Below are 27,395 nucleotides of genomic sequence, written 5' to 3' on the forward strand. Positions count from 1 at the left end.
TGGGGCCCTGTGTACAGGGGTAGGCTCTGGGTGCACATAAGAGGTGAAAAGGTTACTGCTCTGACCTATTGATCAATGCAGTCGAACTGAGCCGTTAGATTCTATGTTAGATAGCAACATGCATATGTATAAAGGAAATATCGTCATATGAGATGGTTTCTACGTATATCCAACCTGATGCTTGCTTTAAGACTGTATTACCATGTAAGGTGAAACAAATGCGATAAAACACACCTCGCCGTGATGGGGGGTTGAACCCCAAGAAATGTACATATAAAAATGGGTGCTTTGCCAAAAAGCGCTCTCTCTCCCTTGGGTTCGTTTTCTGCTCTTTTGACCAAGACTCTACGAGTAGGGACCTCCTGTGTCTTAGGGCATTTTTTGAGTGATTGAACTCTGTTCATTTTTCCATTTATTTTGTTTGCTTGTTAACTTTTTGCTTTTTTAAAAAAAATAATAAAACCACTTGTGTTCGTCTTGAGCAAGGTGACCCAAAAAACCTTTTTTTCTCTTTTAGAAGGCTTGGTTTGCAGCAACCCCGGGGACCGACCTGACAAGCTTTGATTCTCCAGCTGAGCGGAAACCTCTGTGACCACGGCAGAGGCAGCTGTCCGAGTGTGAGTAATCAATTGTAATTGTTTGGTTATAAAGATCTTCTGTGTGCTGTGTATTTCACATACGGGGGACATCTAGGTTGTCAATCAAAAGCCTCTTGTCTCGTCATCGGGTTTCCACTGTAGCGAGAACCCGCCAGTGCGGGGGTGTGTGTGTCTCTTTAAAAATAATCTAAGAACCATAGGGAAGTATCTCAATTAATTCCTTTGAACCTATTAATAGTTATAATACAATATTTATAATATTTGAACCTATAATATTTTAATACCTACAGTATTAAATATAGGGAAGTATCCGAAACAACTCCTCTAATATAGACTTAACCATCCGCCCCGCTGACAGTATCTGTAACGGCTGTACGGCAGAAGAGGGCTTAGAGGGCGAGGGTTATCTAGAGGGAGAAAGGGAGTTGGCTTTAAATGAAAAAGTGATACCATGACTAGATAACTGTCACATCGTTCCACAAAACCCTTGGTGTTCTCTCAATGAGCTTCATGAGGTAGTCTCCTGAAATGGTTTTCACTTCACAGGTGTGCCTTGTCAGGGTTAATTAGTGGAATATTTTCCCTTATTAATAAAAAAGCAAAGGGTGGCTACTTTAAAGAATCTAAAATATAAGACATGTTTTCAGTTATTTCACACTTTTTTGTTAAGTACATAATTCCATATGTGTTCATACATAGTTTTGATGCCTTCAGTGAGAATCTACAATGTAAATAGTCATGAAAATAAAAAGGAAACTCATTGAATGAGAAGGTGTGTCCAAACTTTTGGCCTGTACTGTACGTTTAACATTAAAACATGATTTATAAAATCCTGTTATAATTATTATTTCAATAGCTTAGTATTCCATGCACTAAGAAGATATGTATAAAGGCTTTAGGCCGCCCTAAACGTTATCGTAGGCCCAGTTGAATATGAGACTTAAATTTTATACTAATATATGTAGTAGGGGGTTCCTGCTCCGTCTCTCTTTCAGTGAAGGGGTCCTTGGCTTAAAAAAAAAAAAAAAAAAAAAACTGCTTTAAGGAAAGAAAATCCAATGCAGGACACCTCACCTGGCGACTGCTTCGCTGTAGACAAAGCCAGCGTCTGCCCTCTTCACGATCTCAAAACACAAGTCTGCTCCGTCCATACTAATAAAGACAGAGAGGAGAGAGAGAGAGAGAGAGAGAGAGAGAGAGAGAGAGAGAGAGAGAGAGAGAGACAGACAGACAGACAGACAGACAGACAGACAGGATCAGAGTGGTGGAAAGGTCAGGGTAGGAACCTGGCTGCGAAAGGAAAGGTCACACTTAATAAGCCGTCTCTGTGATTGGTTGGGTAAGGTGAAATGGGAGACGCCGGCCGGTCAGGAGAAGAGAAGCTGCAATTATGTTTTTTAGTCTCGGAGAGCTGATGCAGAAACGGCTGTATCGCCCCCCCATCAACAGAGACGACTGGAGCTGTAATGATGCTGACATTATTCCTGTGGACATCTCCATTGACTCAGGGATTTAAAGTGGTGAGAGAAAACGATTGAAGAAAGATTGAGGAGCGGTTTAAAGTTGAGGGAATTTAGGATTTTTGCACGTACTTTCAAACAAACTTGAGAGGGCAAGTTAGACTTTCCAAGAACATGATTACAGGGCAGTGTCGTGTCACTCTTATGTAGATACCCTCTCAGGTCTAAAGGTTGTGGTTTGTCCTCAGTGGACGTCTTCAGCAAGTTTTGTCTTTGAGCTTTTTGAGAGTTATTTAGTTATGATCTCCTCTAGCTTTTCCAACGTTTTAGACACAGATATGGTGATAGGGAATTTCCCCGGTGTGGGATCAATAAAGACTATTTTATCTTATAATAACGGTCACAAATGACTACAAAGAGACGCCGAATGACCACAGAAACCCAAACCAAACCAGCCCTTTTTCAGACATCTGGTTTTTTTGTTTGCAGATTGACAGTATCAGTGTTTTTACTGATAACCGATAAAAGTTAGTGAATTAAAAAGTGTTCTACGTTGGCTAGGCTACAGCCCAGTGCCTGTCCGTCTGCTCCGGTTCACTCTCACTCTTAAATTTCTGCGAGTGATTTTTATGTACGTGAGATATATGTGTGTTTCTTGTGTCATGGTTGTCTTAGCTACTAGATGCCTAAAATTTCCATCCATCCACCCCTGAGTCTGACTTAATGTCCCGCCCACAACACTATCTGACTCTCGGTTACTGGGGATTATGTTCTAAGTTTCTGTACCCACTCGGTCGTTCTCTGGGACATGATGTCATGCTAATCGAATGGGTTTGTAGCTTGAAACAAGCTAGCGCGAACCGCTGATTAGCTTACAACGCTAGTATTCGGGGCACAGGGAAAGTAAAAACAAAGTGCTATTTTTTCCCACTAAAAAGGCAAAAAAAAAAATTGCACCACACTTCCACGGTAGCATAATGAGGGTCCCTACATGTTAACCGAAGCATTGAGAACTTTGTAAGTGTACAAACAGTTTATTAAAAAGATAGTTTAGAAAGACAGTAGCTCCCAAGATGGCGGCCGCCTGCATACGAGAATGTGACCGTCTTTATAAACTATCTTTTTAATAAACGGTCAGTAGCGATCTGAGTTTACTTTCCCTGTGCCCCGAATACTAGCGTTGTAAGCTAATCAGCGGTCCGCGCTAGCTTGTTTCAAGCTACAAACCCATTCGATTAGCATGAAAACGTGCCCCAGAGAAGACCGAGTGAGTACACATCTGTTAAAGGTTCGTTTGCACCGGAATTGTCCTTTAAGGCATTTAAACAAAGTTTTGTGTTGGAGTTCGTAACATTCCAATATCTTCATTTTGACTTAAAGATTTTCATTTTCACTGTAAATGCATATCGGTAATAATCGGTATCGATATCAGCCGTGGAAAAAAAACGTATCAATCGATCCCTTCATGCAGCTCCACAATATTAACGGAGCCTTCCAGAGGAGGAGCTGTTTCTGTGATGGTGAGCGGGTTTTAATGCTTTTGCATTTATGAAACTCCCCCGGAGTAATTTACAGTAACAATGTGGCTCTAACAACGCCAGCGTCTCAGCGCAGTTAGACCCAGGTAATAGCCAGAGGTGACAGCTTGTCGCACCTCGCAATCAATAAGCTGCTGCTCGCTTTTAAGCTGTGGCCATTAGGCTCTTACACACACACTGCTATCTGCTTACCGACAACACACGCACACACACACACACACACACACAGATACACACACACACACACAGACACACACACACACACGCACAAGCATGCACACACACACACACACACGCAAAAGCATGCACACACACACACACACGCAAAAGCATGCACACACACACACACACGCAAAAGCATGCACACACACAAGATCACGCATGCACACACACAAGATCACGCATGCACACACACACACACACACACACACACACACACACACACACACACACACACACACACACACACACACACACACACACACACACACAGAAGATTGAGTGACAATCCTCAGATTCACACACACTTAATTACCAGCCAGTCATTTAAGCTGCTGCCGCCGGGTCAGTCTCTGTTCCCATTCTTCCCCAATTACTGGAACTGCTCTTCATTGTCGCTAAGCCTCGCACCAATTAAACAGGGCTGTGATGTCACACTTAGCTGCAGCACATCCATATTTCCTCCACTCTTATCACCTCACACACACACTCTCACATGCTCTCACACTGGTCTCACGATTCGAAGCGTCTCCTCCTCAATATTGTTATATATTGCTACACAGGGTTTTCACCGACACATTCAAGCAGTCAGATTAGGGATGTCCTGATCAGCTTTTTTGACCCCCCCAATCCCATTTTGTAAAAGGTCCCATGACATTGTGCTCTTTGGATGCTTTTATATAGACCTTAGTGGTCCCCTAATACTGTTTCTGAAGTCTCTTTTATATAGACCTTAGTGGTCCCCTAATACTGTATCTGAAGTCTCTTTTATATAGACCTTAGTGGTCCCCTAATACTGTTTCTGAAGTCTCTTTTATATAGACCTTAGTGGTCCCCTAATACTGTTTCTGAAGTCTCTTTTATATAGACCTTAGTGGTCCCCTAATACTGTTTCTGAAGTCTCTTTTATATAGACCTTAGTGGTCCCCTAATACTGTATCTGAAGTCTCTTTTATATAGACCTTAGTAGTCCCCTAATACTGTATCTGAAGTCTCTTTTATATAGACCTTAGTGGTCCCCTAATACTTTATCTGAAGTATATTTTATATAGGCCTTAGTGGTCCCCTAATACTGTATCTGAAGTCTCTTTTATATAGACCTTAGTGGTCCCCTAATACTGTATCTGAAGTCTCTTTTATATAGACCTTAGTGGTCCCCTAATACTGTATCTGAAGTCTCTTTTATATAGACCTTAGTGGTCCCCTAATACTGTATCTGAAGTCTCTTTTATATAGGCCTTAGTGGTCCCCTAATACTGTATCTGAAGTCTCTTTTATATAGACCTTAGTGGTCCTATAATACTGTATCTGAAGTCTCTTTTAGACCTTAGTGGTCCCCTAATACTGTATCTGAAGTCTCTTTTATATAGACCTTAGTGGTCCCCTAATACTGTATCTGAAGTCTCTTTTATATAGGCCTTAGTGGTCCTCTAATACTGTATCTGAAGTCTCTTTTATATAGGCCTTAGTGGTCCCCTAATACTGTATCTGAAGTCTCTTTTATATAGGCCTTAGTGGTCCTCTAATACTGTATCTGAAGTCTCTTTTATATAGACCTTAGTGGTCCCCTAATACTGTATCTGAAATCTCTTTTATATAGGCCTTAGTGGTCCCCTAATACTGTATCTGAAGTCTCTTTTATATAGACCTTAGTGGTCCCCTAATACTGTATCTGAAGTCTCTTTTATATAGGCCTTAGTGGTCCCCTAATACTGTATCTGAAGTCTCTTTTATATAGACCTTAGTGGTCCCAACTGGTTGACCAACTGCCACTTTGCTCGTTTGAAAGCCATGATGTCTCTCTCTCTCTCATGGGTGGGCCAAATTCTCTGGGCGGGCAAAGCAGAGAAAGGGGAGGTAACCTTGCTCCTTATGACCTCATAAGGAGAAGATTCCTGATCGGTCCATCTGAGCTTTCATTTTCTCAAAGGCAGAGCAGGACACCCAGGGCTCGGTTTACACCTATCACTTTTCTAGCCACTGGGGGACCATAGGCAGGCTGGGGGAACTCAGATTAATGTTAAAAAAAAAAATGTCATGCCATGGGACCTTTAAATATTAAATATCTTAAATATCTGCCGATACCGAGTCACGATCCGACGTACTTGCTCAGATAACAGAGCTCCACACCAGTTTTTTTTTTTTTTTTTTTACAAAAGTAACTAAGTAAACAAGGTAACTAAATATATGTCTTAAGCTTAATACTTTAACTCAGCAAGTGAGTTTTTTCTCTCAACGCCAAAACAGTTCTCTTTGGGATGGCGGAGACGTCATGGGAGCGCCCTAACAGTTTATACTTGCACGTGGTTGCAGTCTTCTCCTGAACAGAGGTGACACCATTATGTGTACCTTTTAATCTATAGTGAATGAGTGCTGTATGACTAGTGGTTTTCTCTTGTGTTAGTCCTATGTCACCTGCCTATAGGGACTGCAGATGAAAAGTAGTTATTTTTACTAATTCTGGCATATTTACATGGTGTTTTTATACAACAATGTTCATAAATATGCATGGTCCCTATTAAATAAACCAATATAATTAAAAATACAAAAAAATCCCCTTTTTATTGTATCTGTTCTTAAAGAAGACACTTCCTGAATGTAGCGGAGTCTGAACACCGCAGACAACAGACAAAAACACAAAAAAGCAGAGACCGGAAAATCAACTAGTACCATCAGTAGCAAATAATCGATTATGGTCTTTCGCAGCATCGACGCAGTCCAGAGCTGTAATCAAGACGCATCGATTCGTTTCAACACCCCCTACAATTTTAGCAGGGAGAGCTGGGGAGGTAGAGTAGGGCTCAGTGTTTCCTTTAGGATTCTTTTTAGCATTGGGGGCAGGTCCGAACACCCCCCCTCACCCCAATGAAACAGAACTGCCCCTTCGCTGCAAAACCAAAACATATATTTATTCACCTCTATTCTCACACACACACACGCACACACACACGCATATTTTCAGTTGTGACTGAACTGTATTTCTTGAGTTACTATATAGGCCAACTTTGATCTTGACATATAGGCTAAGAATTCTGTAGCAAATAACAATAAACCCACTATTAATGACATTATTAGTGGCAATACTGTATCGATTCACAGACGCCAAGTATCGATCTTTTATTATATATGTGTTGGTCAGTCTGTCTGCTTGACTCTGATTTTTGCAGCAATACAATTGAAGTGAGATGAACAAACAAAGAAATGTATCTTTTTAGATAAAGCAGATGTTGACAGAAAGTTTCCTTTGGGGACATAATTTGAAATTGGGAAAGATTTGAAGTTGGAAAAAAGTTAATGAATTGCAATACATCGCAGAATATTGCAATATGTTTAAAATCGCAATAATATCGTATCGTGACATAAGTATCGTGATGATATCGTCTCGTAAGGCCTCTGGTGATTCCCACCCCTATTATCTTAATGCAGTGTCACTACTTGAGCATGGAAATAATGCTCCTACAATACAAACGTGAGCAATCTCTATTATATCGAATCAACAGCCACGTGCAATTTAGCTGGCAGGTGAAGAACACAAACAGTGAAATCACCAGTTAACTTAATTTAAATTTGCAAGACCAGGCTTCAATGAACTGACAACAGAAGTTATAGATTTACAGGTCTTAGGACGTACACACACCATCTCAACTGGCTTCTCATCTGGACAGGGTCTCTTTTTCCTTTCTCCCTTTTTCTGCCGAGTGACGCACGTGCCCGCTCGCGGTGTGAAGGGCGTGTCCGCGCTATTCTCCGACATGCACTCTAACAGTGCAGCCCTATTTCTGATACCGTGGGGGGCAGAAATGTTGCCGTGGGGGGCCACCACGGTCAAATCAACATAGAGGAAACACTGAGGGCTGCACAATAAATTGTTTAATTATTTTTTTTAATCGCCATTGCAAAACGAAGGCTGCGAAGAGGCCGCGACATATCGTGAAAGACGCCCAGAGACTCTCTTGAGTAAGAGAAAAGAGGTCATTCTATTTTTAATGATGCCTTTTATATTTCATTCAATCTTCAATTTGTTCATTAAAAGAACGTTGGAAATGATTTCCTTTCATTTGTTTTAAATTCAACAAACAAGTTGTTGCATTTTAGCGGAATGCTGAATGAGGCAGAAAAGGCAGACACTTAAATATTGGTTCATTTATCGCAAGTAATATCATTATCAAGATATTCAACAATGACGAGGCATACTGTCGCCACATCGTGCAGCTAGTAGGGAGACATGCAGCTGTCCACATTTATCCACCATGTTTGCTCAGTTATCTACACTGCTCTCCAAAGGGCTGCACCACTCAGAGATCGCCTCCAATCTACCTGCACTCCCACGTGTGTGTGTGTGTGTGTGTGTGTGTGTGTGTGTGTGGAAACACAAGCACACGTGCACAAAGGAGCTCCACGGCCATGAAAATCCCTTTTAAAAATGGAGCTCACTTGCATTTCCGCGAGAGTTTTCTCCCCCCCCCTGCACCGAGCCGTGTGATAGAGCTGTGTGTGGAGAAACGGGAGCACTCGCCTGTTCAGCGATAACGGAATGAAATGATAAAGGAATTAGTTCTGGAAGAGGAGGAAAGATGACGATAGTGAGCCGGCTGGGAGGAAGCCCTTCTCAGCTCAGAGAAAGGCTGGAAGTAGCAGCAAGTGTGAAATCTTAATCTCATCTCTTCATATATATATATATATATATATCAATATCAAACGCCAACACAACCCTTATCACATAAGGGGTTTAGATAGAGTGCAGTCATTCATATATATATATATATATATATATATATATATATATATATATATATATATATATATATATATATATATATGAATGAATGACTGCACTCTCCCTCTGCACACCGTCTCCCCCCTTTGCCTCTCTCTTCCCCCAAACCCCATCCTCGGCTAATGAGCTTTCTCCCATCACTGCTGATTATATAAAACCACGGCAGAGTTTCTCTCTGTGCTGCTATCGCTGCGACCGTCCTCCTAGCGCAGTAATCTTACTGGGAGACTCGTTTTCCCCGACACACTTCATCTTCACACTCTCCTGTAGCGTAGCTGCGACCCACTGGGACTTCCAGCCGGCCGTCTCCTACAGGTACCTTCGCTTTCGGTCGCCCACGCCAACGCGTGTTGGTGTGAGGGGCCTTTTGGATGTGCGACTCGTATGTTCAATCGCGTCGAGTTTAGGACTACATAGTCTATATCCACGACGTTGTTGGCGTTTTGAGTAGGAGCTTTACATTCTCCAGGGTGTTCAGAACTCCGCTGCGAGGCTTTGAACTCACATTAACAAAAGAGCACACATCCCACCTGTTTTAGCAGCACTTCACTGGTTACCAGTCCAGTATAGAATTCATCTTAAAAACCTGGTCCTTACTTTTAGAGCTCTGCACGGTCTAGTTCCTCCCTACATCTCTGACTTGATACAGCTACATACCCCCACCCGTAGTCTGAGGTCATTGGGTCAGAGGCTGTTAGTGGTTCCCCTCACTCAGTTTTCAACTAGAGGGGGGGGTCGATCATTCCAAGAAGAGGCTCCTAGGCTGGGGAACGTCTTGCCTCCCTCTCTACGTTGTGTGAATTCTGTCGAATCTTTTAAAAAGCAAATGAAGACTCCGCTATTCTAGCAGGCTTTTAGTTAGTCGAGGGGTTTTTAATGGATGTTCGTTATGTTTTCTATTTGTATTCAAATGTTCTTGTATTTTAATTTGTTGTATTATATACAATTTATTGTGAAGCACTTTGCGAGTTTTATCTGTGAAAAGGTACTGTACAAATACTTGTTACTTACTTACTTACTTAACTAACCTCCGGTGGATTTGTGAGGACTATGGTTAAACTGCTCCTCAGATCTCCAGGGTGAATCCAGACAGCTAGCTAGACTATCTGTCCAATCGGAGTTTTCTGTCGCACGACTAAAACTACTTTTGAACGTACACATGTTCCGCCAAAGCAAGTTCCTTCCTGAGGCTATTTAGCAGAGGCACCGTGGCTCCGTCCAGCGCTTCTGACCGCCCAAGACGACTGGGATTGGTTTCAAGAAATGCCAATAAACCAGAACACGTCTCCCGTCCCAGAATGCTGTGTGGACTAGCCAGACCCTCCTCCGCAGCGCTGTGGAGGAAGTAGGGCTGGGAAAAAAATCGATTTGATTTAAAAATCGAGTTGGTAGGTCAAATCGATTCATATTTTCAAAAAATCGATTTCTTTTAGATTTTTTTTTTAATCCAAATACAGTATAAATAATTTGGATGTTTAACAATCTTTGTTGCACACTGCACAGTGACTTTTCACTTAGAGTAAGGGTTTGCCTTTGCAATTTTGTTTATGTTGATGCACTTTAATTAAATACAATAAATATATATTTTAAAAATATATTAAATATATGTATAATTATAAATAATATACAGTTCGCAGTTATTTAGTTTTTAAATGGAAGGGGGAGGGGGGGAGGGATGATCGAATTGTAAATCGAGTTTTTTTATAAAAAAAAAAAAATCGCAAATTTTTGTAGGGAAACAAATCGCCCAGCTCTAGGAGGAAGGTCTGGCAATACGAGCTGCACACAATCAGAGGAAAATGTCATTGCGATGATTTTTGACCGATACTGCAATTGCGATATGATTCACGGTATTGGAGGGAGTGGTGATCATTTTTGTTTCATTATTCTCATTATTCTGACATTCAAATTAAACTTAAAAACTTAAAATGATTATCATGTGATTTTTGCGAGGATCTGTACTGAACACAGATGTTTCCTTTATTTTAATAGATTCATTTTGCAGCCCTGCTTGAGTTGGGATCTTTGCCAGACGCAAGACTTACAACTCGAAAACCATGTAGAGCATCCCGTCGGAGCTGTACGTCTCCAGCAGCTCCACGATGTGGGGGTGCTTCAGCATGTGGCAGATGCTGGCCTCCCTCTTCAGATCTATAAGCACAGAGATAGAGAGGGAGAGGGAGAGGGAGAGAGAGAGAGAGACATGATCAAATAAGGCAGCAAGACCAGCATGCATTCAGACGCTCTGTATTCATACACAGAATATGTGAGCTGTGTTAATTCTACAACTAAGGACAGAGTGGATCTCTTTGAAAAAGATGACATAACGTGCGTCATGTACAGTATGTTGTATCAAAGAGGACACTACTATTGTCTGTGAAGGTTCTCAGTCATCCAGGTCATAGTTACCCAGGGTAGGGAGGGTTTAAACTCGGGCTGCAGGATGTGAGGAAAATATGCGATAAGGTTGTTGAATATCGCGATAACGTTGTGACGTGCAATAAATGAACAGATATTAAGGTGTACTCAGTTCTGCATTTCTGTTTTTCTTCTTTCAGTATTCTGCCAAAATACAAACACATTGCTTGTTGAATTTTTGAAGGTCCCACGGCATGAAAATTTGACTTTATGAGGTTTTTTAACATTAATATGCGTTCCCCCAGCCTGCCTATGGTCCCCCAGTGGCTAGAAATGGTGATAGGTGTAAACCGAGCCCTGGGTATTCTGCTCTGTCTTTGAGAAAATGAAAGCTCAGATGGGCCAATCAGGAATCTTCTCCTTATGAGGTCATAAGGAGCAAGGTTACCTCCCCTTTCTCTGCTTTGAGAGAGAGAGAGAGAGAGAGAGAGAGAGAGAGAGAGAGAGAGAGAGAGAGAGAGAGAGAGACATCATGGCTTGAAAACAAGCAGTTGGTCAAGTGTTTAATTCAATTTGATAGCATTGGGGGAAAATTAAAAAAAGTGACAAAAATGTTAAAAAAAAAAAATACTTTAAAAAGTGCTAATAAAAAAAGCTTTGAAAAAACGACAAAAGCGTTGAAAAAAAGTACCAAAAAAAACCAAAGCAGTGAAAAACAAGTTTTAATTAATAAATCAACGTTTATGACTTGTTTATAACATTTATGACACGTTCATGACCGTGTCCTGTCACGATTATGTCGATACCTTCAAGCAAAGTGTTACAGAAACAAAATGAGTAGTCTGTCACCGTCTCTCCGATGCAAATTGAAAAAGGTCTGTGTCGTGTCATGAATTGTTGGGGCTTTGTAAATTGTAAATTATAGAGTGTGGTCTAGACCTACTCTATCTGTGAAGTGTCTCGAGGTAACTCTTGTTATGATTAGGGGTGCACCGATCTGATATTAGGCTCGGATATCGGCCCAGATATTGAAAAAATAGCTGGATCGGGATTTTTTTTCCTCCGTCGCAGCACCGGGACCCCTGTTAACTGCGTACCCTTCTCATTCATGGTAGTAACTTTATAATGAACAATTAATAACCCACAACTAACTCGCTTTAAAATGATAAAACACCATAGTACATAGCAATTTAATTTAAAAGTTTGACCCACAAAAACAAGAAGTTGCAGGGTGAACAAGAAGACAACACAAGGGTTAAGTTCAAGTGCTGTTTGTCTGTATCCCATTATTGGAGATCCTCTTACTGTTGCCTGGCAATAAGCATCTACCACTTTAATTGGTTCCTAAAGAAGAGGAGGTTTACTGAAGCTGAAAAGAACAATGCGGGCTGGCTGCTCAGAGGCATCACTGGGGAGACATGACAGACACAGCTGGCCAAACACCGGAAAGTAAAGCAAAGCTCTCCTTCATTTGACACAAATCTGGAACTGTGCATTTCACTTGGCTTTAAAAACAGGAAAAGATAACTAGATATCGTTTAATGACACCAAAGTGATGACAAGGCCGACATGCACAGAGACAAAGAAACAAAAGGTAACACTTTACTTGAAGGTATCGACATAATCGTGACATGACACTGCCATAACTGTGGCATGACACTGTCATGAACGTGTCATAAACAAGTCATAAACATTTATGACTTTTGTCATTAAGCGTCATTTGGTTTTTGTCTCGACAAGTTAACATCGTTTGGGTTGTCTTGATTATGACAACTTGACATTAATCAAAGTGACGTTACCAGAAGTTGTCTTGGTCATGACAAGTTGACATTACATTTGTTTGGGACGTCTTTGCCATGACAACTTGACATAACGTTATCCTGTTTAATGTCAAGTTGTCTTAATAAAGACACTCCAAAGAAATGTAATGTCGATTATGTCGATACCTTCATGTAAAGTGTTACAGAAACAAAAAGAATAGTCCGTCACCGTCTCCCCGATGCAAATTGAAAAAGGTCTGTGTCATGTCATGAATTGTTGGGGCTTTGTAAATTATAGAGTGTGGTCTAGACCTACTCTATCTGTAAAGTGTCTCTAAATAACTCTTGTTATGATTTGATAAAAAAAAATGTAAAACGGGTTGATGGAGGAAGGATGGAAGGTAGCTGATGCACCACTGGGCTACAAAGACTTTAAATGAAACATTAAAAAAACGTCAGTACTGCAGCACAACTTCTGCACATTTACTGTCCCACAGCTTTATATATTCCAGACCATTGGTTGTTGTTGTCTTCCCGTCGAGCGCGCAACTTTAAATTTTTCAACATTGTGGTCGTCTTTTTCGACACTTCTATCGCTTTTCCCCAAAGTTTTTTATATTTTTTTTTGTCACTTCTTACCGATGTTTATGTCCCATTTTTCCTGTGTTTTTTTTTTTTTCGTTTTTTGTCTCTTTTCAACGTTCTTTTTATCATTTCTTTTTCCTCCAAACGCTATCAAATTAAATAAAACACCCAAATTCAATGAAAGTACTGAGCTGATCTTTGATTTTACTTGTGAAGAGTAATGGTTGCATGGAACCGTCCACGTTATTTTTTGACAATTTGGTTGATAGAAACCCAAATTTCTGATATAGAAACGTTTTGAATATGGGTCAGATTTGACCCGAGGACAACAGGAGTGTTAAGGCCTTTTATTTGAGGACGCAAAATACAAAATTCAAACTTCTTAAGACCTGCAGATACCCTGATGTGACGGAGACAAAAATACATATTGTTGTGGTTGTGAAGCGCAAGAGGATGCTTCATCTAGCCACTAACTTGTGTGCACACTTACAACACGAACACAGCAACAGATGGAGAATGTGGAACACAAATACCAGTCTAAGACAAGTCAATCTTACAGATTGGATTTGATAAACAACAAGGATTTGCCATCAGAATGAACATCTAAACACAGCCTATCCCATCTATCTCGCTTTCATCCTTCCATTCAATCTGTCAAGCCTTTGATCCATCCATTCATACTTTCCACAAAGGCAGTTCCTTACTCCGTTTCCTCGGGCAGCTGTTGTTCTCAGACCTTTTGAAAGTTGCAGCAAAGCAGAGAGCTATAAATCACATGCCTGAGCTCAGTCGCAATCTCATTTGCTGAAAATGCATCACCAAGTGCACCTAAGTGTATTAACTTTTAATATCTGAAATAGCCAGGCTGTGTTGAAAACATACACATTCAATATACAATTCATACACACACACACACACACGCACAGAGACACAGACACACACGCACAGAGACAGAGAGACACACGCACAGAGACACAGACAGACACACACACACACACACACACACACACACACACACACACACACACACACACACACACACACACACACACACACACACACACACACACACACACACAGATAGACCGTCACACAGATAGAGAGACACACAGAGACAGACACACACACAGACAGACAGAGAGAGACAAACACAGGCACACACACGCACAGAGACACAGATATACAAACACACACACACACACACAAAACCCAGAGACACAGACACACACTCACATGGACACACACACACACACACACACACACACACACACACACACAAAAATAAAGAAAATGTACTGTATTGTTCTTCGACGTACGTATGCAGTGACATTTAATTAAGCTCCCAGTTGAAGCCATGAGCTGCTGCTAACATTAAGCTAATCCTCCGAGGACGAGCACTAGGCGTGGGCTAGCTCTCTAACATGATGCTAATGCTGCTAAAGCCGGATAAGTGGCTACCTTAAGGGGCCCTGCAGCCTCACGCCACGTTTAATGTCATGTGGTGAGCTTGCTGCTCGTGTCCGTCACCGTAACAGTAACTGCTGCTGGAGATTACGAAGTACTCTTTATCAAATCAGAAGCAAAAGCACCACAACAACAACTTTATTGAGCTAAGAAAAACTGCTGCAGGGAAGCCGCTTATGTTGCTTTTAAAAAAGTAATAATTAACTGTGCATGCACATTAAATAATCTCAACTAAAGTGTATTTGCTTTACCAAGAATATATATGAGCTTCACTTAAAATTCAACTAGTGTTGCTATTCTGCGAATCCTGACTGTACACGATATGAACTAATGAATACAAAATGGAAAACACAACTTAAAGCTACTCCCTTAAGGCCAGACCAGGACTTACCCATTTAATTTAACATTAATAACAGTTATTGTAAAACAGGCACTTATAGCTACAGAGAGAATTGCTGCTGGCAAATACTGATATGATAAACAGGACTATTATGGATGTTTTGATGAAGATATCTGTTCATACTGAGTTCGATATGATACTTCTATCAACCTAAATGTTGATTATTATCAGACACGTAGAAATACTGACTCATTTTTACACATTTACACACATTCAGTGACTGTTTGAGTTAGTTTGCACATAGATTATTTCTATTAGAGTAGTGAGAAAGTTAGTGCTGAAAGGGAAAAGAGGAAAAAAAGAAAAGGAGACAAAGAGATGGAGAGATAGAGAGATGGGGGGGGGTGGGAGAGGAGATAAACAGATGTGAGCTCTACAGTGATCCCTGTTCCTCCTGCTGGGAGTCAAAGCTGCTACCACGGCAACACCACACAGGGCTGTGTGTGTGTGTGTGTGTGTGTGTGTGTGTGTGTGTGTGAGACACCTGACAGTGCTTTAGCAGACAGTTAGGAACGGATGACACAACAATCCAATAGAAGCAGTAACAAAACGTACACAGTAGGGTTGGATAGCGAAACCCGGGGCTAATATGGCACCGGTTCCTAAAAATGACCGGTATCTTCTGGGCCGAACGACAACGTTCCAGTTAAACGTAGGGTTGGGGCATCGTTTTGATTTTAACAATTCAGATTCCAAATCTGATTCTCTTTCTTTCTTTCTTTCTTTCTTTCTTTCGATTACAGTTCCCACCGATTCTCTTTTCTGATATATTTGAGGGGTGGAGTTGAAATCAAAAAAAAAAATTGATTCAAAAAGGTGAATTTGAGTTTTACCGCTTTTTCTGTTTAAAATTACGCCACACTAGAGCGTGGTCACAACACAACAAGCGTCTGGAAGTAAGGCGGCCGCTAGGGAAAGCCAAACTCTGCGTGTGTTACATTTGGATCCGATTGGTTTTGAAACAATTCCATAAGAATTGTAACTTTTGAAACGATTTCAAGTTTGAACCGGTTCTCGATGCCCAATCCTACTTAAACCCCCTTGCTGCCCTCTGGTTCTGATTTTGAAATGTTGCAATGTTGCATTCAATCGCTCCTCGAGAAACTCAAGCTGTTGTTGTAAAGTACGCTTCCGCCATCTAGTGGTTCTTCTCTTTGTATTTTATGGTCAAACGATTAAAATATTTAATCGCGATTGATCGCATTAATGTCATAGTTAACTCGCAATTAATCGCAATAATAAATCTACTCTAAATGTCCCTTGATTTCTTTTTGTCCCATAATTTTTTCTCATTTTAATGCTCTTACCATAGGGGTGGAGAATTCACATCAGCTGTGTGCTCGGCCATCAGCTAAAAAGAATTGACGCCGTTAAAATGGGTTCGTATTGTACCGGTATCGAGAGAGAGAGAAAACAGAGCGATACCCAACCTCAGTGAGACCTGACGGTGCTTTAGCAGACAGTTAGAGCAAGATGACACAACACTAATAGAAACAGTAACAAAACACACACAGAGCTGCAGCTTTTATTCTGTAACTCTGCAGGAAGACGGATGGAGGAGGAAGGGATTCTGAGAAAGACGCAGAAACTCAGGGAGATGGAAAAATGAAAGAGGCGGAGGGGAAGTGAGTAGGCGATGGCACATGATGAATTCTGCTCATTCTCCGGCTCTAGCTTTTCTCCCTCATCCCCTCAGAGGGCTGACCTATTCGTCAGACAGACCTCCCGACAGGCTGAAGGGAAACAAGCTGGTGTGTGTGTGTGTGTGTGTGTGTGTGTGTGTGTGTCAGGCCCCTGCTGGCCAATACATGGCCAAGACACTAACCATTTGACCCACTTCCCCTGGTCGGAGCTCGGTGGCGGCCGGGTGTTTGTGTGCGCCTGTTTGATTACTGCGGCGCTGCGTAACAGCTGCCTGCTCGAGTGAAACAGCTCGGCTGTCTAAAGGCAACAACAACGAGGGGAAATAAAAACAAATCAACAAAAAGAACAGCCGGCTGCAGTCGGTGGGGTGTACTTTGATGGATTCCTGAGCGCTGCGGAGGTGGGACTGGGACTGGATATAAATGAATTGGGGAGTGTGCTGACCATGTACTATATGTGCACACACACACACACACACACACACACACACACACACACACACACACACACACACACACACACACACACACACACCTTACACATTTGAACATTAATGCTGGCAATGAAGAGAAATGGCACTGTTGGACAAGCTGCAATGAAAAACTTTCATTTAGGAGTTTGCGATGATCCGTTAAACCAGGTTTTCATCGCTGCGTTTTAAGAGAGGAGAGACGGCGCAATACATTTTCTAAGGACGGAACATTTAATCTAGGTCTCTCTCTCTCTCTCTCTCTCTCTGAAAGCCTCCGTATACGGTCGGAAAGGAATCAAGAGCAGAGAGACTACCCTGAAGATGGATATCCAGTAATTAACCAGTCGTCACCCAGACACCGGTGTGATTACAGGTGATGAAAGTTGCAATTAAGCGTGAAGGAGTTTACAATAATGCAATTTCCTCTGATATCGCCCAACCACAGAACAGGTTACAGGAGCGCACACGCACACACACACACACACACACACACACACACACACACACACACAGTTTTACTTTGGAGCGTTATTTAGCCTGACATGGATTCCTTAGATCATCTACTACTTTCACATGATACCAATATCTTCAGTCTAGCTTTATAATAGTAATAATAATAATAATAACAATAATAATAAGTTTATCTGATATAGCACCTTTTACAGACTTTCACAAAGTGCTTCGCATGATAAACATTTGTAAAAAATACAGTAAGATCCAACAGAAAATAAGCAAGGAAAAAAATAATTGAAAGACCAATGAAAATCATTTAAAAAGATTAAAACCTAAAACCCAAAGTTACAAATTTGAGTCAAAAGCTAATTTAAATAAGTGCTTCTTCAGCTGCTTTTTAGGGTATGTGATGATGTGGGGGTATGGTGAAGGGTATGTGATGATGTGGGGGTATGTGAAGGGCATGTGATGATGTGGGGGTATGGTGAAGGGCATGTGATGATGTGGGGGGCTATTTTAATTCCAAAGGCCAAGGGAACTTTATCAGGATGCATAGTATCCTGGATCCATGAAATAACTGGCCTTTAAAAATAAACATCTGCCTGCCTCTATGGGAATTTCACCTAGGGGTGGAATGACTCATGCCCCCTGTATTTTAAGGAAGAACATTTATTTATTTACAATTTTCCTAATTTGTTTTAATTAAGGAATTTTTTATTCCTCTTTTTAGCCAACTTTAGCATGTAGCATGGGTTCATAAACCTATGAGCACCACTGTAAACAGGTGCCTAACCATTGAAAGCTTTATAAGTCAGAACCTGAACTTTAAATTGGATCCTGAACTTGATCGGAAGCCAACGTAACGAGTATAAAATTGGGAGTGATGTGCGACATCCTGCTGGACCTGGTCAACAGCCTAGCAGCAGAGTTCTGGACCAGTTGTACAACGGGGCCCCTTAAAACATCGATCTCAGGATTTTAGGAATCGATAGCGGCTCATTCAAATGGAGACAGATTTAAACAGTGAAATCAATTGTCTAAACCCAGCCCTATTTTATACACACCTAAAAACAAACCTGTGTTTGTGTGGTTTACACACAACACTTGTGGCCTGCTGTTGTTCTATGGGTTTAATGGTTTCCCTATGCTACTGTATTTCCAAATTGCCTGGCACAAGCATCCAATGTAAGATCAAACCCATACATCCATACATCCTCAGGTGGGTAAGAGCAGACTTGGCTGTCAGCGGGAGATTCATGAATCCCACGCAGGATTTCCTCATTTCCTCTTATTGCTTTGTGCAAAAACAAATAAAAAACTAAACTAAACATTCATGCATCAGGCCCATTATCTTTCTCCTTTGTTCTTAATAAGCCTGTATCTGTCCCCTACTCCTAACATTTAGCTCAGGCTTTTAAAGCTTTTATGAAGTGAAATGGTTTTGCAGGTTTGAGCGTGCACACGTGTGATGTGCCGGGTATTTCTGGTTGGGTCACAACACAGCATAAAGCCACACTGGCGTCAAGTATTAAAGTGTCCATATTATGAAAAAATAAAAAGTATTTTTCTGGGATTAGGGGTGTTATTTTGTGTCTCTGGTGCTTCCACACACATCAAACTTGGGAAAAAAAAACATCCATGCTGTTTTGAGTGAGATACGGGGTTCTGAATGTGTCCTGCCTTCAGTCTCCGGGTGAGCTGGTCAAAATCTGCATGGCTTTCTACGTCACTAGCCGAAACGAGGTGGCTAACAGTAGCATGCTAGCTTGTTCTGAATGGCAAAACACTGCTACAACACACACTAGTAAACCATAATCTACAAAAGAACTACTTCCATGTCCCTGTTCTGCAGGTATTCCACGCAAAGTTGGAAGCGTGCCCTCGTTTAGAAGAAGTCTCCCGGCTAATCCTGAAACAAACAGCTAGCTGATCCTTACCTAGCTACTGAGCATGTGCGACTCCCAACAAAGATGTTACAGCAGAGCAAGGTCTCACTCTGTAGCTAAAAACAGGGAGCTCAACACACAGGGTGAAAAGAGGAGCTGCAGCAATGTGCAGTACAACAAGATGGTGTTTTTTGAAAATTAAACCATGTAAACATATTCTGGTATAACCTCTAAATACAATTATGAACCTGGAAATGAGCATAATATGAGCACTTTAAATCGGGCTGACTCGTAATAAGCAGATGTTTTTTTTCATTCGTTCATTCATTCAACCTTTATTTCATACCTCAGGGATCAGTCAAACACTTCTACAATTTAAGAAAGTTGATAAAGGTTTGTGCAATGTTATCCCTATGGGATGTCTTTGTAAACAACCCATGTAGCTAACTCCTAATATTATTTTACCTTTCATATTTATTATGTTGTTTTGCTATTGTGTGTCATTTTAGTTTGGGCTTTTTTTTTCAGGGTGAGGACATGTGTGTGTGGCGTTTTGTGGAGGGGGTTTACAGTACAATCGGCTGAGCACTTCATGTCTGCCTTGTAGAAGCTCAAGTAAACCAAGGAGACGCCCTTTCATGCTGGATTAAGTACACTCCATCAGCGAGAGAGAATTAGAGAAGGTAAAGAAGGCAGCTGTGTAATGTGGCAGGTAAAGCTCCCCTAAGAAACATTAATTATCTTGAACTCACAGCATGTGTTCATGCTCCGTAGCTTGCAAATGCCATGCCGGATATTAGTATAGAAAATGAGATACAAGTTCCTACAGCTATACGAGGAGCCTTTTGTCTGTGCGTGCAAATCACACACACACACACACACACACACACACACACACACACACACAGGGCTTTAAAGCCGCCTACACATGATTAGGGCTCGGTATCGTCTGGATTTTTACGATTCCGATGCCGAACCGGCACTTTTAAAAACGACTCCGATTCCTAAACCGATTCTTGAAAAACAACAACAATTCAATTCAATTTTATTTATAGTATCAAATCATAACAAGAGTTATCTCGAGACACTTTACAGATAGAGTAGGTCTAGACTACACTATAATTTACAAAGCCCCAACAATTCCAGTAATTCCCTCAATGAAAACAATGACACCAAAGATGTAATATGTTTAGCGATCACGTGCAGTGAATGGTTAATATGCTTTGGCGTCTGTTTTGGTGAGCCCAGAGGGGAAAATATGGCATTTTAAAAGTAATCCTACATTTACGGTAGCTAGCTAACGGTAGACTACAGAGAAAGGTATTTTTACGTTGTTTTGATGACGAATACCTGCGCTGCGCTTTGCTCTACCTAGCAGTGCGCGGAGAGCAAATAGCTTATCATGTGTCGGTGGCTTTACTCTTTTTGGCAGATTTCCTTTGTATTTAAGCTGCTTGTTATGTTATGTTATGAGGTAATGTTTGCATCCTTGTTTCTTGTCTTTAATTGTCTTTGTCGATGATGCAAGAAAAAATTCAGACTTGATCTGAAAATCTGTTGTTTGTCTGGGGGGAACAGTAAAAAGTCTCTGATGTCAGCTTGTTAAATGTGAATATGTTCTAGTTTATTCTCTCCTCTGTGACAGGAAACTGAATATCTTTGAGTTGTAAACAAGACATTTGAGGACGTCATCTTGGGCTGATCCACATTTTTCTCCATTTTCGTTCCAAGCAACTAATCAAGAAGATAATCGACAATAATCATTCGTTGCAGCCGTAGAGAGAAGCGTCTCTCTCTTTTCACTTTTGTTTTTGCCCCCATTTTTCATGAGCTAAACTCAAAGATCTAAGACTTTTTGACGTACACAAAAGCACTTCTCCTTCCCCGAGAAAATCCATCCACCTCACAGGTGTGGCATATCAAGATGCTGATTAGACAGCAGGATTATTGCACAGGTGTGCCTTAGGCTGGCCACAATAGAAGGCCTCTCTAAAATGTGCAGTTTTACTGTATTGGTGGGAGGGGTCCGAAAACCAGTCAGTATCTGGTGTTATGGTTCCTTTCTCTCTCTCTCTCTAGTTATGAACACTGACACCCGAGGGGGAGGCGGGCTCTTCCGCAACTTGCGATGTGAGCATATGGGCCGACTTTCTCTTTTATGAGCCGTTTTCGGGGACATTTTGAGTGCTTTTGGCGGCACTCTGGTAACCACGGGGCCCTAAGCAGACGCTTATTGTGCTAATGCATTGGGCCAGCTCTGGTCGTCGAGCTATTTCCCTGAAAACCACCATAAGAACCTCATGGTGGCGCTAGAGGAACAAGTTTAAGGATCACCAAAATCAATGGGATTCATCCTCTGTGGACGATGAATGTATCTACAAAGTTCCATGGCAATCCATCCAATAGTTGATATTTTGAGTCCTAAACAGACATTGCCATCCCAGACAGAGCTCCATCATTAGCGTGGGTAAAAATCTGTCACAGAGCCAGGTGAGACACATCCTGGTAAGAAACAAGAACATGGAGGACACGGATCTCTGCTAGCATCATTTTGAAGAAAAATTGGGAACACTTTACTTGAAGGTATCTACATAAGAGTAACGTAGGAAAGCATTTTTTTTGCACACCTCTTTTGTCGGGCAGGTGCATAGGATATGATCAAAACTAGTAGTAGTAGTAGTAGTAGTAGTAGAAGTAGTAGTAGTTTATGATTATGAGCCTATAACATAACTGGTCTGATTATCCATTGTTTTTAAATTTTTCTGCCTTTTCCTGTTCACAGTCCGTGATGGGAGTTTGTGAATGAATGACGTCATTCATGAGCCAGACCTGATTGGTCCTGGTCAGTCAACCAAACTATTTAAGGCTATGGTTGAGGTGAATGTGTGAATTTATCTGATGAAGGTCTAAGACCGAAACGTTGTATTTTTCTAAATAAATTATTGCTTGCGTAATGGTCAGTGTGCGGGACTTTTTTCTAAATCTACATAAGAGTGTCATGACCGTGTCATGAATACATGACACGGTCGTGACACATGAAACCTAAATGACACTGTCATGAACCCTAACCCTAACTTTTCATGACAAAAACCGAATGCCCCTAATGACAGAAGCGTTACGTCATAAACGTTTCTGATTGTTTATAATGTTTATGACACATTCATGACAGTGTCATGTCACTCTTATGTAGATACCTTCAAGTAAAATGTAACCGAAAAATGTAACCTGATCATCAGATTTAAAGCACGGTTAAAAGTTTTTCCTCACCACTGTCGCAATAGCCACCGCTAATGCATGCTCTTGGGGGGATTACTGGAATTGTTGGGTCTTTGTAAATTACAGAGTGTGGTCTAGACCTACTCTATCTGTAAAGTGTCTCGAGATAACTCTTTTTATGATTACCAATACCAACAACTTACTTTAAGAGTTTATGATCAAATTAAAAAGAAACCAATGATAGAACAGCTGCAAATCAAAAATGATACAAGTACTGGTAATTAGTAGACTATAACAAACAACGGGACCGTCATTTACAGAGGTCATTTAAAAGGAGCTTTTGGGCATTTTGACAAATGTGCTTATTTTCTTGACTTGCTAGAAATGAGAGGCAAATATGTGTTTAGCCTAGTTTAGTGTAAAAACTAGAGGCATGGAAGGGAAAACAAGCATTACACGACTACAATTATAGTCTTGGTAATGGTTGTAATTACAAGATCAGTCACAAGTATGAAGAAAAACGCCTCTGCCTGGAGTGTGAAACCACAGCACAGTGATACGTGAATGCTAAAACGGTTAAAAGGTGCAATATGTAATGTATTTTCTGTATTTGATCCCAAAATGACCCCAATATGTTATAAGTTATTAAGGAAACATGCTAAGTTGAAATACTATCTTTTCAGACATTTCTGTTTTGTGAAATGGTCAGAAATATAAGGAAACATTCACACATTTCTGTCAAATAAGGTAACACGGGCTCATTGCCTTTACTGTTCACTTTAAGATTTTAAAAAGACACCTCCCACCCTGGGAGCTGCCTATTTCAGCTGCTGAAATCAGGCAAGCGATTCAGGAGCATCACGGCAAATACGGAAAGACTCAGGGGGAGTTTTGATCCACAAGCCGTTACTTAGCGACCAGACAGTCAATCAGAAAGTTGAAAGAAGGTCAACTTTATGGTAATGAGCTACAACGCGGTTCAGCGGCAAACGCCAGCAACCAATCGGAATATAGACGTCCTCCGAGCTGGCTGATCCCGGAGAAACATACGACGTAAACTTTTGTTCCTACCAAAACATTAGTTCCGTGAAAATGGAGGAAAAGCTCATAATCGCCGTTGCTGGTCCCCCTATCATTTATGATATGACGTTGTTTGTGTATAGGGACCAGTTAACATTATCTGCCGGTCACATGGTCTCTAAACAGTCCTCTCACGGTGAACAGGTCACATGGTCTCTAAACAGTCCTCTCACGGTGAACAGGTCACATGGTCTCTAAACAGTCCTCTCACGGTGAACAGGTCACATGGTCTCTAAACCAGGGGTCACCAACCTTTTTGAAACTGAGAGCTACTTCATGGGTATTGAGTCATATGAAGGGCTACCAGTTTGACACACTCTTCTGAAATAGCCTAACAAATATGCTCAGTTTGCCTTTCGTTATATATGATTATTAATGATTAATGATACTCATCTATGTGAAGACACTGATCAAGTTAATGATTTCTCACAATAACTATCAACAATGACTTAACAAGGTGGGAAACAGATAATATCAATATTCAATTTTCATTTTTAGAACAGGCCTGAGGGCTACTCATCATTTGATTGAACTGTGTGTGATTGAGTGTGGCTACGATTTGCCCATATTCGATCACACGGGCAAATCATGTATGACATTCCCTCTTAGGTGAAAGTGCCTTTAAAGTTTTTACACCCTCATCCTGGTATAAATTGCAGAATCATCTTCAATTAGACTACCTACCAACAATGACACAGGTTAAAATAAGGATAAAGGACTATTTGAGTACTAAATGCACATGTGCCGTTACTGAGCGCTGCTGGTGATGCTGTTGAGATGATGTTAAATTGCCAGCTGTCTTTTTCTGTTTTCTGTTGTCTGTTTTTCCCGTTTATTTTAATATGGAATTATTAGACTGCTGTCTCAGCCAGGACTCCCCTTGAAAAAGAGATTCTGAATCTCACTGGGATTATTTCCTTGTAAAATAAAATGTTAATAAATAAAAACTAAATAAAACTTGTGTGAATAAAAAGTAGGCCAGTGTGGACCTACACACATATACAAGGACATGAATGTAACCTCTTCGTTGCATTAACCAGCAGTGTGCACCAGAGTGGGGAAAAAACAATTATGTTCAGTTATTTGAGCAGTTGGAAACAGCAGAGACGGGTAACAGAGGGAGAGACATAACGGCGAGATACTGAGACAGAGACAGATGATCTCTTACCCTCCGTGCTGAGTCCAGGACTGGAAGTGAACTGGGCCACATCCACGATTTTGACAGCGAACTGCTGCCCCGTCTCTCTGTTGATGCATCTCCTCACCACGCTGAAGGGACCCCTGAACAACACAGACGGGGGGGGGGGAAAAATTACATTTAACATGTGGGTTTCTTATACATGTTCTTGTTGGTCTTACAGGGAGGTGTGTTCAGGTGCATTCTGGGCGTACTGCTATCTTGAGGCAGCGGGAAGTGATCGCGACCAACAAAAACCTGGTCTAAAGTCAATAACGCAGCATTTCATTGTTATTTTAACAGCAAATTAGTAAAATGCTCCTAGGCTAATGCACAGCGCGCGCACACTATGCTTGTTACACACACACAGGGACGCACACACACACACACACACACATGCAGAAGATTACAAATATCATAACAGCAATGCTCCAAGGTCCAAACGCGCCTGGCTTTTAAAGGGAATGGGAGATGATCTCTGATTGGTTGATTGCATGTTACGCCCAAAACACACCTCTGATTAATGAAGACTCTAAGTGCAACCCTTTAGGACCAGGCGCCCTAAACACGGACCCTTTTTTACCGCCGTCAAACTAGCAAAAAGTGGATTTGGACACGCCCTAAACGCACCTGCGCCAGGCACTCCACGCCGTGCGCTCAGATCGTTAAAATAGGGCCCTTCATATTTCACATTACCGTTTTCCGTCAGATCGTTTATAGATCTCGACGTCTCCGACTGCACTTGAAGGCAGCTTCATTTCACAGCGAACGAGAGAAAGAAAAGAGACGAGTGAGACAACAGTGAGTGCTTTTGTTGTTGCAGGAAAACATTCAGTTAGTTCAGTGATTGCATTTTGGTGTTTTAAAAAACGTTTTGTGGCAGCAATAGAGGCAGCGATGTTTCCTGTTTCCTGTACGGGACTCTCACACCGCCTCAAAACCACAACGACAAGTCCGAATAATCCGGCGTGTAAAACTTTAGCTAGTTTAGTTTTAACTTAACCTTAACGTTACTTCAGACTTGGTTTCAAATCTATTACTAAGACATACAGTATCTATGTGAAAGACTGATACTAACTGATTAAATCAACGTAGTTAAAGCTATAGCGCGTAACGTTTAATTCAAGCCGTTGCCAAATGAGTTGCTCCAAAGCTAATTAAGACTATCAGCTCCACACAACTCTCTCTGGATTTCTCAGTAGGACTATGTTCAGAAGATTGCGGCGACTTTCCCACACAGAAACTCGAGTGAAGACAATGACCTCTTCTGAAGAGTCCATCATGTTTTTGTTTTTTTTTATCCTCTGTGTCCTCCTTGGGGGCAAGAATTCCTCATGGGGGCGACAGACACTACGCACTGCAGCTTTAACGTTACAGGTTTTGTATGACTTGACTTTCACCACAGTGACTTGACACTTGCTTGCAACTTAAAAAGCTGACTTGCACACGTGTGACTTGCTCCCACCTCTGTCAAATACTACCACCCTTCCCTCCCTCTTTCCCTGAGTACAACTCCTCCACCTACTGCTGGGTGCATCAAAGTTATATTAAAGTGTTAACCCCCGCAGGGCAAATCAACACGGAGCACACCGAGGCTGAGCCAGGGCTATGCTCATTTTCCTGCACAGCGTATCGGCGCACACAGAGACTGCACTTTGGTTCTCATTGCCGAGGTGGGAGGGGTTCGCAAATTGAATCATCCCTCCTGCGGAGCGAGTGTTTCATCGCATTCAGTCGATGGGATAAACAGAGGTCGACCACTCGAGGGCTGCGGGTTAGAATTAACAAGCCAGCAGGTCAGACTTCCAGAGCAGTACAGCAGGAACATACCACCGAAATAGAGCTGCTGGCTACAACTGCACTCAACACGGGGGCTTGAACTGAGCTGACCTCTCTCTCTCTCTGTGTGTGTGTGTGTGTGTGTGTGTGTGTGTGTGTGTGTGTGTGTGTGTGTGTGTGTGTGTGTGTGTGTGTGTGTGTGTGTGTGTGTGTGTGTGTGTGTGTGTGTGTGTGTGTTCTTGTTTAACTATATTCGTGGGGTCCAAAAACCGGGAGTCCAGTATACTTGTGGGGTCCCGACATCTTTGTGGGGCCAAAATGCTGGACCCCCCAAGTTTAAAGGGCTGTTTGAGGGTTAAGACTTGGTTTTAGGATTAGGGATAGAATTAGGTTATGGTTAGGGTGAGTGTAAGGGTTAAGGTTAGGCATTTAGTTGTGATGGTTAAGGTTAGGGTAAGGGTTAAGGTTAGGCATTTAGTTGTGATGGTTAAGATTAGGGTAAGGGTTAAGGTTAGGCATTTAGTTGTG

The 27,395-nt window shown here is 41.5% G+C and overlaps 1 protein-coding gene across 7 annotated transcripts in view; it reads right to left on the reverse strand.

The window, feature by feature from the left end:
- Nucleotides 1–27,395, reverse strand: part of caska (calcium/calmodulin-dependent serine protein kinase a) — a 199,954-nt gene that overhangs the window by 93,611 nt on the left and 78,948 nt on the right. For all 7 annotated transcript variants that reach the window (XM_028590367.1, XM_028590365.1, XM_028590364.1 and 4 more), the window contains exons 2-4: nt 25,080–25,192; nt 10,639–10,744; nt 1,674–1,751 (exon numbers count right to left, since the gene is read on the reverse strand). In XM_028590367.1, coding sequence (XP_028446168.1) covers nt 1,674–1,751; nt 10,639–10,744; nt 25,080–25,192 — 297 coding nt within the window. The remainder of the gene's footprint in view (nt 1–1,673; nt 1,752–10,638; nt 10,745–25,079; nt 25,193–27,395) is intronic.

Source organism: Perca flavescens, chromosome 11 (genome assembly GCF_004354835.1).
Source record: "Perca flavescens isolate YP-PL-M2 chromosome 11, PFLA_1.0, whole genome shotgun sequence".
Taxonomy (NCBI): Eukaryota; Metazoa; Chordata; class Actinopteri; order Perciformes; family Percidae; genus Perca; species Perca flavescens.